We start from the raw sequence: 19,146 nt of genomic DNA, 5'->3' as shown, positions 1-19,146 counted from the left end.
AAGAGTCCTCAGGTTACAGTAGCAGTGATGAAGAGTCTGTAGCGGTGATGAAGAGTCCTCAGGTTACGGTAGCGGAGATGAAGAGTCTGTAGCGGTGATGAAGAGTCCTCAGGTTACAGTAGCGGTGATGAAGAGTCTGTAGCAGTGATGAAGAGTCCTCAGGTTACAGTAGCAGTGATGAAGAGTCTGTAGCGGTGATGAAGAGTCCTCAGGTTACGGTAGCGGAGATGAAGAGTCTGTAGCGGTGATGAAGAGTCTGTAGCGGTGATGAAGAGTCTGTAGCGGTGATGAAGAGTCTGTAGCGGTGATGAAGAGTCCTCAGGTTACAGTAGCGGTGATGAAGAGTCCTCAGGTTACGGTAGCAGTGATGAAGATGTTTGTCCTCCTCTTCCTCAGGGCTCGAGGACGGCTTCGACTCTCTCCGCCGCCACGCTCGCCTCTCTGGGCGGAGCTTCGTCTCGCAGAGGAAGCTGTGACACGTCGTTCTCCGTGGAAACGGAGGCGTCGATCAGAGACATGAAGGTGGTTTGTGACTTTAGTAATAACACAATGAAATGATATAATGAAATATTGATCGATGATTGATTCTAATCGCTGATAAACCGATGATGCTGACGCCTCCAGGACTCGCTGGCGGAGGCGGAGGAGAAGTACCGCAAAGCGATGGTTTCTAACGCTCAGCTCCACAACGAGAAGTCGACTCTGATGTATCAGGTGGAAACGCTGAAGGAGGAGCTGAGCGACATGGAGGAGCTGCTGTGGGAGTCACGGCGACACTGCGACGACAGGAGCAAGGTCAGGGGCCACCGGGGCCACACGGGGGCCATACGGGGGTCATACAGAGGTCATACAGAGGTCATACAGGGGCCACACGGGGGTCATACGGGGGTCATATAGGGGCCACACGGGGGTCATACGGGGGTCATATAGGGGCCACACAGGGGTCATACAGGGGTCATACAGAGGTCATACAGGGGCCACACGGGGGTCATACGGGGGTCATATAGGGGCCACACGGGGGTCATATAGGGAGCCACGGGGAGTCATCACGGGGGCCACCACGGGGTTATCTGGGGGTCATATAGGGGCCACGGGGGTCATATAGGGGCTACAGGGGTTCACACAGGGGCCACACGGGGGTCATACAGGGGTCATACAGAGGTCATACAGGGGTCATACGGGGGTCATACGGGGGCCACTGGGGGCCATACAGGGGTCATACAGAGGTCATACAGAGGCCATACAGGGGCCACACGGGGGCCACACAGGGGTCATACAGGGGTCATACAGGGGCCACACGGGGGTCATACAGGGGCCACACAGGGGTCATACAGGGGTCATACAGGGGCCACATGGGGGTCATACAGGGGCCACACAGCCCAGAGACTCTGGATCTCGCTGCCCGAGGAAATGCGTCAGGCTGTTAAATCTAAGCTGAAAACGTAGTTTTATCGCACCGCCCTGATTTCATCTGATGCTAGTTTTTATTATTTATTCATATTTTATTGTATTGCTGCTGTGTTTCATTTATTATGTTTTATTTATGTTTCATGTTTCATGTGTTCTTTGCTTGCTATGTGAAGCACGTTGTAACTTTGCTTTGATAAGTGCTATAAATATAAACGAAGAGATTATTCTTATTCTTATTCTTATTATATTTTGCCCTCACAGCTGAGAAAACTGTAACCTGAAGCATGAAAACGTTGTGTGCGTCTGAGACGCTGAACGGTCATCGTGTGTTCCTGCAGATTAGTGGGCGTCGTCATTAACCCTTTGTTGTCCTCTTGGTGTTTGCAGGAGTTTGAGCGCGAGCGTCAGGATCACAGAGTTCTTCAGTTCCAGTTTAAAGAGATGAAGGAAACTCTGCGGCAGACCGAAGAGCTGCTGACGGTCAGCTGTTCATCTCACACCTGCAGCTCAGTCAACACACTGTTTATTCATTTATTTATTTCTTTATACAGCCATTTATTCAACAGATCCGTCTTTTTACAAAGTCTCACGCAGAAGCAGGTCATCGTGTCTCTGTGGCGAAAAATTACTGAGATTACGAGAATACGTCGAATGTTTTGAAGAATAAGTTGAAATGTTTCAATTAAAGAATTACTTCTTTATATTCTCAAAATATTGCGACTTTGCGACTCTCTGCTTGTGTCTGAGCAGGTTGATGCGGTTTCGGGTGTTGGGGTCTCGGTTCTTTCCTCCTCTCCCTCCTCCCTCCCTCCTCCTCCTCTCTCTCCTCCTCCTCTCCCCTCCTCCTCCTCCTCCTCTCTCCCTCCTCTCTCCTCCTCCCTCCTCCTCTCTCCCTCCTCCTCTCTCTCCTCTCTCTCCTCCTCTCTCTCCTCCTCCCTCCTCCTCCTCCCTCCTCCTCCTCCCTCTCTCTCCTCCCCCTCCTCTCTCCTCCTCCTCTCCTCCCTCCTCCTCCTCCTCTCTCCTCCCCTCCTCCTCCTCTCCCTCCTCCTCCCTCCTCTCTCCTCCTCTTCCTCCTCTCCTCCTCCTCCTCTCTCCTCCTCCTCCTCCTCCTCCTCCTCTCTCCCTCTCCTCCTCCTCTCCCCCTCCTCCTCCCTCCTCTCCTCCTCCTCCTCCCTCCTCCTCCTCCTCTCTCTCCTCTCTCCTCTCTCTCCTCCTCTCTCCTCCTCTCTCCCTCCTCCCTCCTCCTCTCTCTCCCCTCCCTCTCTCTCTCTCCTCCTCTCTCCTCTCTCCTCCTCCTCCCTCCTCCTCCTCTCTCCTCCTCCTCTCCTCCTCCTCCTCCTCCTCCTCTCCTCCCTCCTCTCCTCTCTCTCCTCCTCCTCTCCTCTCCTCCTCTCTCCTCCTCTCTCCTCCTCCTCTCCTCCTCTCTCCTCTCCTCCTCTCTCTCCTCCTCCTCCTCCTCCTCTCCTCCCTCCCTCTCTCCTCTCTCTCTCCTCCTCCTCCTCTCCCTCCTCCTCCTCTCTCCTCTCCTCTCTCCTCCTCCTCTCCTCCTCCTCTCCTCCTCCTCCCTCCTCCTCTCCCTCCTCCCTCCTCCTCCTCCTCCTCCTCCCTCCTCCTCCTCCTCCCCTCCTCCCTCCTCCTCTCCCTCCTCCCTCCTCCTCCTCTCTCCTCCTCCCTCTCTCCTCCTCCTCCTCCCTCCCTCCTCCCTCCCCTCCTCCTCCTCCTCCTCCCTCCTCTCTCCCTCCTCCTCTCCCCCTCCTCTCTCCCTCCTCCTCCTCCTCCCTCCCTCCCCTCTCTCCTCCCCTCCTCCTCTCCTCCTCCTCCTCCTCCTCCTCCTCTCTCCTCCCTCTCTCCCTCTCCTCCTCCTCCTCTCCTCTCTCCTCCTCCTCCTCCTCCTCCTCCTCTCCTCTCTCCTCCCCTCTCCTCTCTCCTCCTCCTCTCCCTCCTCCTCTCCTCTCCTCCCCTCCTCCTCCTCCTCCTCCCCTCCCTCTCCCTCCCTCCTCCCCTCCTCCTCCCTCCTCCCTCCTCCTCCCTCAGGAGGTGTCTGAGCTCCGGTTGAAGAGCAGCAGTTATTGTCAGGAGGTTTCTGACCTGCAGGAGGTTCTGCAGTGGAAAGACCAGAAGATGGCGGTACGACATTAGGCGGGAGAGTTAGTCAGAGTTAGTTAGTTATAACCAGTTAGTTAGTTACAGTTACAGTTACTTAGTCAGTTAGTTACAATCAGTTAGAGCTAGTTAGAGTTAGTTAGAGTTTGTCAGAGTTAGTTAGTTATAACCAGTTAGAGTTAGTTACAGTTACAGGTAGTCAGTTAGTTATAGTTAGTCAGAGTTAGTTACAGTTACAGTTACTTAGTCAGTTAGTTACAATCAGTTAGAGCTAGTTAGAGCTAGTTAGTTAGTTAGTCAGTTAGTTACAGTTAGTCAGAGTTAGTCAGTTAGTTACAATCAGTTAGAGCTAGTTAGAGTTAGTTAGTCAGTTAGTTACAGTTAGTCAGAGTTAGTTAGTTAGTTACAATCAGTCACAGTTAGTTACAGTTACAGTTACTTAGTCAGTTAGTTACAATCAGTTAGCTAGTTAGAGCTAGTTAGAGTTAGTTAGTCAGTTAGTTACAGTTAGTCAGAGTTAGTCAGTTAGTTACAATCAGTTAGAGTTAGTTACAGTTACAGGTAGTCAGAATTAGTTAGTTACAATCAGTTACAGTTAGTCAGAGTTAGTCAGTTAGTTACAGTTAGTCAGAGTTAGTTACAGTTACAGTTAGTCAGTTAGTTAGTTAGTCAGAGTTAGTCAGTTAGTTACAATCAGTTAGAGTTAGTTACAGTTACAGTTAGTCAGTTAGTTACAGTTAGTCAGAGTTAGTCAGTTAGTTACAATCAGTTAGAGTTAGTTACAGTTACAGGTAGTCAGAATTAGTTAGTTACAATCAGTTACAGTTAGTCAGAGTTAGTCAGTTAGTTACAGTTAGTCAGAGTTAGTTACAGTTACAGTTAGTCAGTTACAGAGTTAGTCAGTTAGTTACAATCAGTTAGAGTTAGTTACAGTTACAGTTAGTCAGTTAGTTACAGTTAGTCAGAGTTAGTCAGTTAGTTACAATCAGTTAGAGTTAGTTACAGTTACAGGTAGTCAGTTAGTTACAGTTAGTCAGAGTTAGTTACAGTTACAGGTAGTCAGTTAGTTATAGTTAGTCAGAGTTAGTTACAGTTACAGTTACTTAGTCAGTTAGTTACAATCAGTTAGAGCTAGTTAGAGTTAGTTAGTTAGTTAGTCAGTTAGTTACAGTTAGTTAGAGTCACAGTTAGTTCGTTGCACTTAGGGTTAGTTAGTTATTTCTGAGAGTTCAGACCATAGAATCCGTCTCTTGCAGTCTGCAGCTTCATGTCTTCCTGTCTGTCTCAACATGCACTAATATTTCCTGTTTCACTTCTCTGCTGCTCCTTCACTGCCTCCATGTTTCCTCCCGCCCTTCTCTTGTATCCTCACCTCTTCCTCCTCTTCCTCCCTCTGCTGCCTCTCTCAGGCGTTAGAGAGGCAGAGGGAAATCTCCGACATCATTCGGATCGAACGCGATCGGCTCAGAGACGACGTGGTCCGACTCAGAGATTTACTGAAGGTATTCAGAGGAGCAACACCTGACTGTGAGGTCACTGCCTCCACCTGTGTGATGTCACCAAACATCATCAGCGTCAGTCATCCATCACCTGAATATTCATGAACACATTCAGGAGGAAAACTTCATCTTTATCAGCTGTGCTGACTATCAAACTGAAAACCTCAAACTTTATCCTGTAAAACATCATCGGCATTATTCATCCATTACTTATATTATTATCATATAACATTACAACTTATTCGTACAGGTATAACATTACAACTTATTCGTACAGGTATAACATTACAACTTATTCGTACAGGTATAACATTACAACTTATTCGTACAGGTATAACATTACAACTTATTCGTACAGGTATAACATTAGAACTTATTCGTACAGGTATAACATAACATTACAACTTATTCGTACAGGTATAACATTAGAACTTATTCGTACAGGTATAACATTACAACTTATTCGTACAGGTATAACATTAGAACTTATTCGTACAGGTATAACATTACAACAGTTTTTCAATTCAGTTTTTTTGTCCAGGATGTGAAAACGTCTCAGATCGCAGATGAAACCTGATCACTTTAGTTTCCAACGACATCAAACAGAGAAAATCCTCATTGATTAAAGGGTATTGATTATTAATGACTTCATGATTTTCTCCCGAACAGAAACACGGAATCGTCGTCTCTCCTGAGGTCTCCACCAATGGGGAGACAGGACGGGGCGAGGCTGAGGATGATGTCAGCGCAGAATCTTCCTCCCGATTGGCTCAGGAGCCGTCTCATGGTGGCAGAGAGAGCATGCTCGGTAAGAATACATTAAACCTGCGGACAGGTAACAGTGTTTGTTATTAACACCTGAAGAGTTTTCTTCCAAAGTGAGACGTCACAGGTTTTGAGTTCCATAAGTTAAAAGATATATATAATCAAAACCAGCAGGAACTAGAACCATCACACTTTTAAAGAACTGATCAACTTCATGTTTTAAAGTACAAATGTGTGTGTGTGTGTGTGCGTATCACATTTTGGAATAAAATGCATGAAGTTTATGTTTGAATGTGCCTTTAACAAGTGCATGCCACTTACTAATATTAGTTTAATTCTGTGATGAGAACATTTGATGACTTCAATCAACTAAGCGACTTGTTGGATGTTTTAAACTTCAGCATCTACCTTCTAACACGTCAGCATCGTCCTGCAGAAGAGTCAGACAAGAACTGTCCTTTAATTCTTCTGTGATCAAGACCTCGATTCATCGTCCAGTCGGTTCGGGTTAATTCCCAACATCTTTACAGTTAAATTCTCAGTCTTTTACATCCTTATCCAGTCAACTGTGCTTGGTCCTCCAATGTCTCCTTCATGATCTTTCAGGGAAAGTTCGAGAGCAGCAGCCAGCAGAGGGCAGCAAACAGGACTACGTGAAATACAACCGCTGTCGGATTTCTAAACGTTCCCAGTCACTAAACACCATTTCCACCAGCAACCAGACCAAACCAGATGCTTTAAAACCAGCGAAGGGGTTTGATAAACAAGCCAGAGAAAGACAAGACAGAACAGAAAAACTTCCAGGCAGAAACGAGGGTGCAAGGAAAGTACCAAGAAACAAAGGAAGTGAAAAGATTCTGACTAAAAAATTTCACACCAATCAAAGACAAGACGGAGGTTCTTTGTTTAGAAACGAAGAAATTAAAAGACATCAGATGACAAATAAACAAGGAGGTGCTGCTCAGATGTGTGAGCCAAAATCTATCACCCGATTAATTGTTGATGATCAGGCCTTAAAAGGCAGAACCAAACCTGAAGTGAAATCGTCTGTAGTGTCAAACCGGGATGTCATTGTGACGGAAATGGAGCACTCCTTTGACGACCAAATCTGCAAAATTCAAACTAATCTAGGAAGAACTCAACTGTCAGTACATGAATCTGAAAGTCAGGCAAAATATGTAGATTTGGTTTCACCTGTTCGCAGAGCTTCAACTGGAAAAGTCCACAAATCAAGACTTGTTCCACCTCGACCCGCAAAAGACATCATCCTGGACAACAAGGCGATAGTGTTGAGTGTCATGGCTGCTGGAAAACAAAATTCTCTGACTCAAGAGAAACAAAAACAAGATGTTGCAGGAAATGAGACTCCATCATCTGACAGGGGAAAATGTTCGTCTGCTGTAGATCATATTTCCCAGAATCAAGAGAGAGATGGAAACACATGCAGGGATGTCAGCTTTTCAGAAGGGGAAGTAGTGCCTGATATTCCAGCTTTGGGTGCAAAAGAAACTCAGATATCAGTGGACAGTTTGAGAGAAAATGAATTTGTTGACAAGTTGGCTGAGATTGATGGTGAAGGGTGTGATGGACAAAGTTTGAAAGATGAAGATATAAAAGTTCTCACTGATTTGGTAGAAAAGGAGACCTTTCAAAGTCTTGTACACCAACAACAGACAGTTTCAGATAATTTGGGAAGTACCCTGCATGAAGAGAAAGTCTTAAAGAATGAGGGTGATTTAAGTGGCTCTGAGGTATCTGAAGGTCCAAGCTTTGAAACCAAACTGAAACCCTCAGAGTTTGATTCATTTCTACCAGCAGAGAAGGCAATCACTGGGAAAGAGTCGGGTAAACCTGAGAAACTTGAGAACTGGAGGATTTATGAAGAGGAACCGGTTAGAGAAGCTGTTCAGATTCAGGAAAAGATTCAAGACAATTCCTCTGAACATCCCGAATGTGACGACCAGACAGAAACACCACAGTCATCAACTCTGTCAACGTTTGTCCCAGTCGAGATGTCGAGGGACTTGTGTGGTTTGGAAAAGACGATTCTAAGGATTCTGAGAGGGTTTGTTGAAAATCAAGGTTTTGCAGCTGAAATCTCAAGAATTCTTCCAGACGTCCCGGGATCTCTGAATCAGTGGATTTCAGATTTGGAGGAGAAGCTAAAAAACGTTGCAGAAAATGTGTCCGAGCAGCCTGGTACAGTGGAACAAGAGTCAACAGCCCAAATGACGGGTATTAAACTCACTACAGAGGCTGAACTGCCTTTGAAGGACTTACCAGAAAGAAGTAAAACCCCAGAAGATCCTGAAAGTGTAGAACAAAATCCTGCTGGATATTCAGCGATAGCAAAAGACTCTTCAGTCTCAGGGATGTTGGAAGTAGCATCTCTAGTAGTACATCCTCAAACTTATGTCTCCGTGGACTCAAGGAAGGTTTGTGAAGACATTCAGGATCCTTCAGCAAGTGATGACCACGAAACAACAGAAAATACCTCAGAGGCCATGTCTAGCATTTGTATATTTAAAGTGGAAGTTATTGAATCCTCTCCAGAAGAAACATCTGGGGTGAATTCTGTTGACATAGAAGAAGAAAAGCAAAGTCACAGCGATCCAATGGTGACAAGCTGCTTTAATGAATTTGTTTTTGTTGAATCTTACTTTGCTGAAGCTGCAAAAACCAAAATGGTGGAGTCTGGGTCAGATCGGGGTTTGGTAGACTCAGCAACAAATCAGGTTGCGGAAGTCGTTGCTAAAACACACAAACAAAAAGAGCTTTTCCATGGAAGTCAAAGCTGCCTTGCAGGTCCTGTTGAAGAAGTTGTTGAGGCACAACTCAAAAGGTATCGAATGTTATCGACGAAGCCTCATGTTGGTCAGAGTTCAAAGGTCAGAAGGCTTTTAGAAATAACTGCAGATGAAATCAAGGCAATGGCCGTTCCAGAGTTGGTGTGGATGAGCCTACAAGAAGGGAGAATTGTTGAGGATCGAAGGATAGACGGGTCAACAGGATCGAATACTGAGGATCTGGAGGAGCTGTCAGTCGGATACATGGACAGCTGCGAGGAGGTTGACGAGAAGGCAGCACCGCAACCGGTAATGCAACAACAGCGCCACCCAGTGACGGAGGTCGTCGTTGAAGATGTAAAAATCATTCCAGTGGCGAGCAGAGAAGAACACCTGAGTGGAAGGAAAGGATTCAGTTTGGTCAAACACAAAACTGACTGCAAGGTTTTATAGATTTTATAGAAATGTACTTCTGTTATATCTGGAGATTGTTACTGAAGTTGGTTATTTAGTTGAACTTTGTTGGTACTTTAAATGACTCTGGCTCTGTCCAAAGGTAACAAGATCCACTCACCAGAACCTCTAAAGCGCTTATATCTCGTTTGTTTAATCTGTACAAGAACTGAAGTGTAAAACGACAATTCACTGTTTTAAGGGGGTTCATGTGCTGGACTTTTTCTGAGCTGGGAGCAGTAACTTCCTGGAGTCTCTGTTGGATGCCCGACAGCTGCTCAGAGCCACAAAATATTGCGATAGTCTGACCAAGTTCAGTTTTGAGGTTTCTGATTTCTTCTGATTGCACATTATTTCATAATAATTTCAGCTTCTTTAACCTCAGTCAAAGAGCAGTGAAGGGACATGGTAAAGAGGCAGAACCTGATTGGTCCTCCTGTGTACGTTCCGAGCCCTGATTGGCTTCACAAGTTGGAACCTTATAGGACCAAGTTAGAGATTTTTCACATTATTAGGCCAATAATGCATAAAGGTCTAAATAAACCTACACAGAAAAGTTTCATGTGAATAAAAGTCAGATAGAACCTGATCATTTTATGGCCGTGAGCTGCACCCTGTCTACTTTTTCTGTCTAATGTGTTCGGTGCTACAGGCAATCTGCAATGCAGCTGGTGTGTGATGCAGTTAAGTCCTCAAAATACTCTGTTTGTAAACACTTCCAATAAAGCATAAATGTCACCCTCGTGCGGCTTGTCCAAGCAAGTTTTTAATTTCTAGCGCGCAAAACTGGCCTGGGCTTACTTCCCCCTGTGGCTGATGGGAGGAAAACACCCACTGCTACGATGGTTGGTTAGAAATGCAGTGCAACATTATAAACAATTATTTAACACTTATTTCCATATAGAATTATTAATAAGGACAAGATATAATAGATTAAAACATCTGCACTGAGCCGACGAATATAATTAGATTATTTAAATAATTTGACTGTAAAGTCTGGTTTCTGTAGGTTCTGTCTGGCAGCCATGTTAATTTAATTTACTGTATAGTTTTATTATTTTATTGAGTTTATTTACATTATGTATTTATCAGTGTGTCCACTTCTTTGAGATTTTCTTGCCAGTGAAATCAACAAAACACTTACAGGGTAAGAAACTGTATTTATTATCTAATTTATGATTATTATTCTAGATTTGTTTGATGAAGAATTTGATTTCTTTTGTGATTTCCTGTTTATAGTTTAATTTCTATGTATTAATTTATATATATTGATGATTTATTTTGATTATGTGAAACAATTTCAATCCATAATTATTTGGCAGAAATAATTGGGTGAAATTTTTGGTGCTCTAGTGTTGGATATTCTTTTAATTAAGATGAACCCACTGACAGAAATGTCAGTAATCCTTTAATTTTGTGTTAACTCTGACTATAATATTTGTGTTTAATTTACCAATTATAATTGTTCAACATTAAAGGTAGGGTATGCGATTCTAATCCAATACACGTTTTGTTAAATTCAGCTAATATCTCCTCGCGGTGCGCTAGCTGTCCGTTCAGTGTGAGCGCTGAAAAAAACTCTGGCTCTGTGAACGGGAAACTAAGAGACTCTGACCGAGCCGCACAACACTGTTCCAGCCATGATTTGTGTGTCAGTAACGTTAAATGACTTGCCCTCAGACATTCAGCTCACTTTCTAGTTTGCCAAGATATGCTGTTGTTGTAACGTTAGCTATAGCAGCAGGAGAGTTGTGAGCATCGCTGGTTTGCTGGCTCGTCATGAATTGTTCTCGTCCTCTCTGGCTGTTAGCTTCGAAGCAGCAGCTGTAGGGACAGTTTGCTAACCCACAACCTAGCTAACGTTAGTTACATTACTTGCTTTGTCGCTGTTCGCTCAATATCATGGTATTTGTCATGGTATTGGATTTCTCCAGAATCGCATACCCCCACCTTTTAATTAACTTCAAGCTTCGTTAAGTGATTTTGACCACTAGGGTGCAGATAGACTCCTAATCAAACTCCCAGTATAAAGTATTTTCACCAAATAAAGTACTCGTGCCTTACATGACCAACGTGATCATCACATCGACAGTGTTAATAATCACTTGTGGGGTTCCTCAGGGTTCTATTCTTGGTCCTTTATATTTTCAGTTGGTTAAAGCTGCAGTAATTGATTTATTGGCCACTTGGGGGCAACAGAAAAGGCTGTAAATACAACATACAGTAAGTCTGTCGTGAAACCAAAAGTAATGTCAAAAATATTACGTTGTGGATCTTTAAAGGTCAAAGTGCAGGATTTTAATCATATACTGTACACAGTAGTAGTAGTTTTTATAACCTGCGGTCTGTTTGTGTTACCTTATTCATAAACAGCAACTACTGCATTATTTCTCATCTTCTTATAGATTGGATTAACTGAATGCTGATGGCTCCCAAGATTAATCTGAATGGTTACAAGATGATAAAAGAAGAAATATCAGATGTTTCTCTAATTTTTGCTTTTTTGTTAAATACTGGATGTTTTTACCTCTTCAGTCCTTCAAATGAAACAATCTGAGAAGAAAAAATCATTCTTTAATAATATAATAAGGCTTGGATGAGTGATCACCGTTCATTTGGATTAATTTGTAGATTCCTCCTTTAAAACCTGCACTTTCTTGTGTTTGTGATGTGGATTTGCAGATAATATAAAGTTCCTTTTCCTGTTGTGTTGCAGAGCTCCGGCTGAAGAAACTATTTGAAGAAAGAGAGAGTTTACAGGATCAGGTGAGCTTTTGTTCCACAGACCCATTTAAATACGTTTATTAAACCATAAACTATCTAATGAATGTTATTTATGAATCACTGTGTTTGTGTGCAGGTGAGGCTGTTGAAGTCTCAGCTGGATCAGAGACAGAAGAACGGGACAGACGGAGTTCAGAATCCAGAGGGGGACGGTCTAGAGAACGGGGTGGACTCTCATCTTCTGGACCTACAGAGTGAGTACTCTTCTTCTTCTTAGTATTTATTTTTGTCACCTTCATCTTCTTTGTTGGCTTTTTCTTCGTCTCCAGCTTCACCTTTGTCTGCTTTTTCCTCCTCTTCATCTTCGTCATCTGAAGCCTTATTTTTATTTTGTCTTCATCTTCATTCTAACCTTTTTCATCTTTGTCTTCTTTGGTGTCACCTTCTACGTCTTTGTCTAAAGCTTTTTCTTTGTCGTCGTTTGTCTTTTTGATCTTCTCCTTTTCTTTGTCTGCTTGTTGTCTTCTTCACCTTCATCTTCTACATCTTCGTCATAAACCTTTTTATTGCCATTTTTTTCTTCTTCATCTTCTTTGTCGTTATCTCCTTTTTCAGCTCTTTGTCTTCTTAATCTTCGTCGTTGTCTTCTTCATCCTCATCTTCTTTTATCGTGTGATGTTTTGAATCAAATGAAAACAAACTGATGATCGTTTCTTTGTGAGTTTATGTTCTCGTATGTCCGCATTAGTTATATGTAACTTTACTGACACAGATCTGAGAACAGCTGCAGGGTATAAATGACTAATTATTATTATATTTTATTTTCTTCAGGAGACGCCAACAGACAAATCAGCGATCTCAAGTTCAAACTGGTGAAATCTGAGCAGGAAGTCACCACTCTGGAACAAAACGTAAGTGACGACATGTTCAGACTTGTTTCATACTGTGAGTTGGTACGAGGCCAAACAAAGAGAAAGAAAAACCATCCAAAGAGAAAACAGTGTCATCAGCGTATACAGACAACTCGAAACGTTCTGATTCATTCGGTTTCTATAGCAATGTATCTTATAATCAATGGGAGTCAGACAGATTAAAGTCGTTTAACTGCAGCTTCGATTTGTCAGAAATATTTGTTCTTTCTGTATCGATTCACTCACTTCAGATTATTTGTCTCGGCCTGTTGATGCCGATTCCCTCGTGTCACTTAGCTCAAGGAAAGAAGCCTAAAATATAAATGTGGTCTGAAATGCTGAGTTTTCTGGAGCATTAAAACAAATTGAGTCACACAGTGAGAACTCACACTGAAACCAGCTTTTTTCATCCGATTTAATTCAACATAGACACTCACGTAAAAAAGACTACAGCTTATTTCATTAGACACCAGTATATGTCGTAGCTGCAGTTGTTTTAGGAATGAGACGAGGAAGACAATAAAACCCGTCGGGCAGAACAGCAGTAGGTTCAGTGGCTTTGATGAAGTTAAACGAGTGTCACTGTCTGACTCAGGTGATCCGACTGGAAGGTCAGGTGACTCGATACAAGACGGCGTCAGAAAACTCAGAGAAGATGGAAGATGAGCTGAAAGTCGAGAAGAGGAAACTGCAGAGAGAGGTGAGACCGCCGTCTGCCGATTTTTAGTATTTGTATTTATATATTTTTAATCATTTTTAACTGTTTTATTTAACTTATTTTAATTTAATTTTAATTTATTTATTGTTTCCCTTTTTTGTCACAAAAGCACAAAGCTTTTCAAACGTTCATTGAATTTAATTGGAAACCAAACATTTAATTATTAACTTTTGTTTAGTGAAAAGATAAGATACAGTAACTTAAAAAAGGTGGCGTCATGTTTTTACCTTTGTGTAAAGATCATTTCTAAAGCACATCGAGAAACGGTGAATGATTCGTCATTTTAGTGTCTTTGTCGTGTCCTGATTGTTTTGTCGTTTTCTTCAGTGGTATAATCAAACGTGTCGCTATCGTCCGTCCTTCTTGTCTTCTTCGTGGATGTAAACAGCGTTAAAGTAGATCTCTGTCTCCCTGCAGCTCCGCTCGGCTCTGGACCGGATCGACGAGTTGGAGGTCAGTAACAACCACCTCTCCAAGCGCCTGGAGAAGATGAAAGCCAACAGGAACGCCCTGCTGGCCCAGCAGTGACGCTCCGTCCTGGGAAACAAACCTCCAACCTGACACACTGACAATCAGCGCTTGTTTTTGCTCTGCATGCAGCACCGGACGGGTGGAGTTAATCTGAGCTGAAAACAAACCAAAAACAATCTGAACAGATCGATCGATCGATCGGTCGGTCGTGGACACGTTTAAACAGTCACGTGTAATGTAGCTCTATGATCCCGGCGCCATGAACACAGCGAGTCTTCATGGGTGGAGTTTATCACACAGACGCTCTCAGCTGCACCTCAACAAGCCCTTTCTGTCTGTTTCGAGTCTGAGACGTTTTTAGAGAAACGTTCATTACAACTGGCTGATCTGATGAGGATCATGTGATGTGGTCGACAGCTGCTAAATGGACCTTCAGGCGAGATTGTTTAGTTTCTGGAAAAATCTGCAGATCAGAAACAAATCAACTTGTTGAAAAGAGTTTTGAGCGTCTGTAAATAAGGAAAATACAAAGTGCTGCACTGAATCAGTCATTTTAGAAAACTCTAAACCGGTTGAAACTCTCTCTCTCGTCTAAAGAGACGTTTTAGACTCAACAACAGACAGAAAGGACTTGGTCCAGTTCCCACAGGAGTCCTGATGCATGACGCATGTAGCATCAGGTCATTTTCTCATGATAACTAATGAATTATCTCAATATTGCGATTCAGGGATGTCGTTAGCTCAAACAGCAGCTAAATCAGCTGTTTTCAGCCTTTGATGATAAATCTGTAGCTGCACACAGAAATGTGCGAAACGTGTTTGACAAAGATAAAAACAAAATGTTTAAAAGTGTTTCGGTCCGACATCCGAACGCTCGACAGAGAGGGGAGGGTCGGGGTTCCCGTCGAAGCTTTGGTATGTCTTGTCCTGATGTGGTAAACTCCACCCGCCTGGCCCTCCAGCTGTGTTAAAACAAACACTACATCTGCCTCATCAACATTCAGCTGCTCCATCTGTGTGAAGTGTGGCACTACCTCTCCTCCGACACTCGGGGGCGCCGTTTCCCTCAAAGACTCCACAGCAGAGAGACCGGATCAGACCGGGTCAGACCGGGTCAAACTGGATCAGACCGGATCAGACTGGGTCAGACCAGTTCAAACCGGATCAGACCAGGTCAGACTGGGTCAAACCGGATCAGACCGGGTCAAACTGGATCAGACCGGGTCAAACCGGATCAGACCAGGTCAAACCGGATCAGACCGGGTCAAACTGGATCAGACCGGGTCAAACCGGATCAGATCAGCAGCAGCTGAGTTTTTTAATTTTACTTTGGTTCTTGGGGGTTTTAGTTTGTTCTTCCGTCAGTTTCTTAATGTTTAAAATGAAAAGCACTCGTTTTCTCTTCGTGTCCTCGAGCTGAACTCGTTCGTGTTCGTCTTATTTTTAGTCTGGTTTTAGTTTTTAGTTTGGTGGGGCTGGTTGTTGGGAAACGATGCCAGCTGTAGTTCAGTTTAGTAGAATCAGTTCAGAATCATGAAGGTGTTTTATGAACCTTTCTGCTTCGTAAAGAACCGAACGTTTCGGTGAATCACTGAAGAACAGAAACAGGAAGTGGGGGAACATCGAGAGACTAATACACGCTGTCGTGTAGCAGAAGATCGCAGCACCAGCTCCGCCCACCATGTTTTAATGAGGTGTTCAGGTAACAGGAGGGGGCGTGGCCACGTGAGCTCGTGTATATATAGAGTAGGTGGAGACACATAATCGTTTCATGGCACTCGGGATGTAAAATCACCAGCTTGTAAATGTCTGAATATTCATGTCTGTAATGAATCATCGCTGAATGAACGTGTGAAGAGTTTGATCCCAGAACAACTTATTGATCCCGTAGAATATTTTGTGCTTCTCGTCAATTCTACGAGTCGTTGTAAAGGTGCTAAACGTGTCATCCAGACAGAAGCAGTCGAGGTACGATAGCAGGGATCTGCTCGTCTATGGAGCGACGGTGGTGAAGTGGAACCGACCTGCGACGGTTTGGTGTCACCTGAGGCGTCGACGCACGTCACCAGGTGTGGCTTCACCTGGAACACAACGGGACGTGAATTATATGCTGATGATACTTGTTGCCTTAATGTGGCAAACAGGAAGCAAAAGTGATAAATAGTTGCTCCTCGCCCCGATGCTGTTGTTACAAACCTGCATCCTGATTCGCCGGCTGACACCTGTGACTGCAGGTGATGCTGCCATCTTATTGGTTTATATAGAAAATAACAGCTGCAGGTGTTTCGCTTTCTGTGTTGCGTCGGGAAGCAACGGTCGTGTAAAGTTTTGGAATCAAACTCTTCATACATTTATAAAAAATATCATTTGACTGTATCGCAATAACTTTTTGTTTTTGAATGTACGAGTCGTCGCTCAGGTGAGCAGCGCTGCAAACTGTCGTCGAGTTCTTAATCTACAGGTGAGGGGGAACTAATCCTGCGTCGGCATGGTGACGGAACTAATCCTGCGTCGGCATGGTGACGGGAAGCGAGACGTGATTTTCCGAGCGAGTTGTTTACAGACTGTCGTCACGGTGCAATATCTCCGTCTGTCTGAGGGCTGAAAACTTGAACGTATGTTATTGTGTCCTATTGATTAGGATGTGGGATAATAATAAATCAGTATATCAGCTGGGGTTATTGATCAGTGTGACGGATGTTAAAGGTGTTTGAGAAGCTCTATAATAAACTCATGCAACATCAGTTTGTCTCTGTTGTCTTTGGCGAGAAGTCGATGACTAATCAGTTAGATTCTTTTCTATGATTTTGTCAACATTTTCCATATATTGATCACCGTATACTGATCACAAAGAAACCCAACAGCACACTGCAACTGCTTGGATTTAGTACAGAGGTTTATAGCTTACTAGCTAGTTAGCTACTAGCTGGCTGGCTTCACCTTGATGTGAAAACAGGAAAAATACATAAAAATATGAACTAATATTAGACGTAATTTACATATAATATAAAATTATCTTCTTATATAATATTAAAATAGAAAATAATGTTCAGAAGTTGTTGAAACTAAGTTTGAAGCTAGCGACCTGGGCTTCACTGTGAAAAAGTTTTTTTTATAATGTGAACTGACATAAATTCTGATTCTTTAACAAACTTTGAGCATTAGCCTGAGCATTAGCTTCAGTATTAGCTTGAGCATTAGCTTAAGCATTAGCCTGAGTATTAGCTTGAGCATTAGCCTAAGCATTTCAATCTGTTGATTATTAATGTGTAGGACAAAATAAATCACTTCTTTATTTTAGTATTTACATGCTAGCTTCTTTAGCCCTGTTTGCCCTGTTAGCTTTAGCCCTGTTTGCACTGTTTGCTTCTTTAGCCCTCTTAGCTTCTTTAGCCCTGTTAGCTTCTTTAGCCCTGTTTGCACTGTTAGCTTCTTTAGCCCTCTTAGCTTCTTTAGCCCTGTTTGCCCTGTTAGCTTCTTTAGCCCAGTTAGTTCTGATAGCTACCGTCTTTATGTCTTTGGATTTAAACCAACATCAACGGACCGGAAACTCGGACACACCTGCAGCAGGTAAGACACAGCTGGTTTATTGACAGGAGGCTTCACTCCCAGTGCTTTTGGTTTCTGAGGATCTCAACGAGCTGGTGTTGGTTTTTGTTTTGGATAAATGGACATAAATTGACTACAAATGACAAAACTTCTGGTATATTCTTATTATTACATTAATATGTTTACTACATTTCGGTCTGCTGGTAAATAAACAACATTTCTTTATATAAAATAGAAATTCTGACATCTCATGAAGTCGGAGTTTTAATTCAGGTACTTAATATATTTGTCTGCTTAGATGATTACTGACTCCAGATCAGGTGTTCTGCAGCCAGGTAGGAAATACGTAAGACTTCTTTTAGTTTAGTTCCTTTTCACTCATTTTCCTAAAAGTTTAGTTTGGAGTTACGTGTTGTCGTTGTAAAATTATCAGATTTATGATGAATTGTGGCATTTTATCCCTTATTTTCTGTGATTTTCTAATATTTAGATGTCTCTTCACCTGATGGCTGTGTGTGTGTGTGTGTGTGTGTTCATTCATTAACTGAACTAACGTCTGGTGTCCTGTGATTGGTTAATGTAATATATGTTGTTATGCTTGTTTTGGATGAATTATTTCAAGTTATCAAGCTAAAATAATGTAATATTATAAATCTGTCCAAGATAATGTTTTGTTGCTGAGAAGATGAATCATCGATAATTCTGATAATTAATAATTCAAGTGATTTATTAATCAATATGATGAACATAAACGTTGTCAGGTAGAAAAACCTCAGTTCATCAGTTTTTGTTTTCTAGTTGTGCTGCAAGAACTTCATGTAATGAATCAGGTAAAAGTCTGGTTGAACGAGAATAAAAACACAAACAGACGAAGAAACTTCGAGTATAAAAACACACAATATGTTATGAAATAACAATATTTCATTAACAGTTAATCTATTGATCATTTTCCGACCCAGAGGTCCCATTTTATCCACTTTTATTTCTCACCAGATCTTCGGTGTTTAATTACTGTTATTGTTAGTATTATTATTGTTATTAGTAGCAGTAGTAGTAGTGTTATTAGTATTAGTAGTATTGTTGTTATTATTAATAATAGTAGTAATAGTAGTAGTAATAGTATTATTATTAGTAGTAGTATTGTTGTTATTATTAATAATAGTAGTAATAGTAGTAGTAATAGTATTATTATTAGTAGTAGTATTGTTGTTATTATTAATAATAGTAGTAATAGTATTAGTAGTAGTAATAGTATTATTATTATTAGTAGTAGTAGCAGTATTATTATTATCATTATTATTATTATTAGTAGTAGTAGTAGTGTTGTTGTTGTTATTAGTAGTATTAGTAGTAGTAGTGTTATTATTATTATTAGTAGTAGTAATAGTATTGTTATTATTATTATTATTAGTAGTAGTAGTCGTAGTAGTAGTAGTGTTGTTATTATTATTATTATTAGTAGTAGCAGTATTGTTATTATTATTAGTATTAGTATTAGTAGTAGCAGTATTATTATTATTATTATTAGTAGTAGCAGTAGTAGTAGTATTGTTGTTATTATTATTATTATTAGTAGTAGTAGTATTATTATTAGTAGTAGTAGTAGTAGTAGTGTTGTTATTAGTATTAGTGGTAACTGTCAGTCATTGAGCAGCTAAAGCAGTTTGTGTGTGACACAATCAAATATGTAAAACACCAAATATTAAAAAGACGAATATGACTTTTTCTACTAATGATGATTGATCATTTGCTGAAAT

At 42.0% G+C, this 19,146-nt stretch overlaps 2 protein-coding genes across 11 annotated transcripts in view; both read left to right on the top strand.

Moving 5' to 3' along the window:
• The window catches only part of lrrfip1b (leucine rich repeat (in FLII) interacting protein 1b), a 33,030-nt gene extending 16,446 nt beyond the window's left edge, over nucleotides 1-16,584 (top strand). For 5 of the 11 annotated variants that reach the window (XM_044187427.1, XM_044187429.1, XM_044187428.1 and 2 more), the window contains 7 exons: nucleotides 397-522; nucleotides 625-795; nucleotides 1,798-1,890; nucleotides 3,445-3,537; nucleotides 4,923-5,015; nucleotides 5,682-5,820; nucleotides 6,384-9,761. In XM_044187427.1, coding sequence (XP_044043362.1) covers nucleotides 397-522; nucleotides 625-795; nucleotides 1,798-1,890; nucleotides 3,445-3,537; nucleotides 4,923-5,015; nucleotides 5,682-5,820; nucleotides 6,384-9,016 — 3,348 coding nt within the window. In that variant the 3' untranslated portion in view covers nucleotides 9,017-9,761. Of the gene's footprint in view, nucleotides 1-396; nucleotides 523-624; nucleotides 796-1,797; nucleotides 1,891-3,444; nucleotides 3,538-4,605; nucleotides 5,016-5,681; nucleotides 5,821-6,178; nucleotides 6,279-6,383; nucleotides 9,762-11,732; nucleotides 11,783-11,876; nucleotides 11,995-12,571; nucleotides 12,652-13,246; nucleotides 13,352-13,786 lie in introns of those variants that run through there. The other 6 variants (XM_044187431.1, XM_044187434.1, XM_044187437.1 and 3 more) reach the window with 5 other exon arrangements.
• The window catches only part of LOC122871907 (NLR family CARD domain-containing protein 3-like), a 752,187-nt gene that overhangs the window by 337,970 nt on the left and 395,071 nt on the right, over nucleotides 1-19,146 (top strand).

Source organism: Siniperca chuatsi, linkage group LG24 (assembly GCF_020085105.1).
Source record: "Siniperca chuatsi isolate FFG_IHB_CAS linkage group LG24, ASM2008510v1, whole genome shotgun sequence".
Lineage (NCBI taxonomy): Eukaryota > Metazoa > Chordata > Actinopteri > Centrarchiformes > Sinipercidae > Siniperca > Siniperca chuatsi.
The sequence above is the reverse complement of the archived record's forward strand: the minus strand, read 5'-3'. Positions and strand labels throughout refer to the sequence as shown.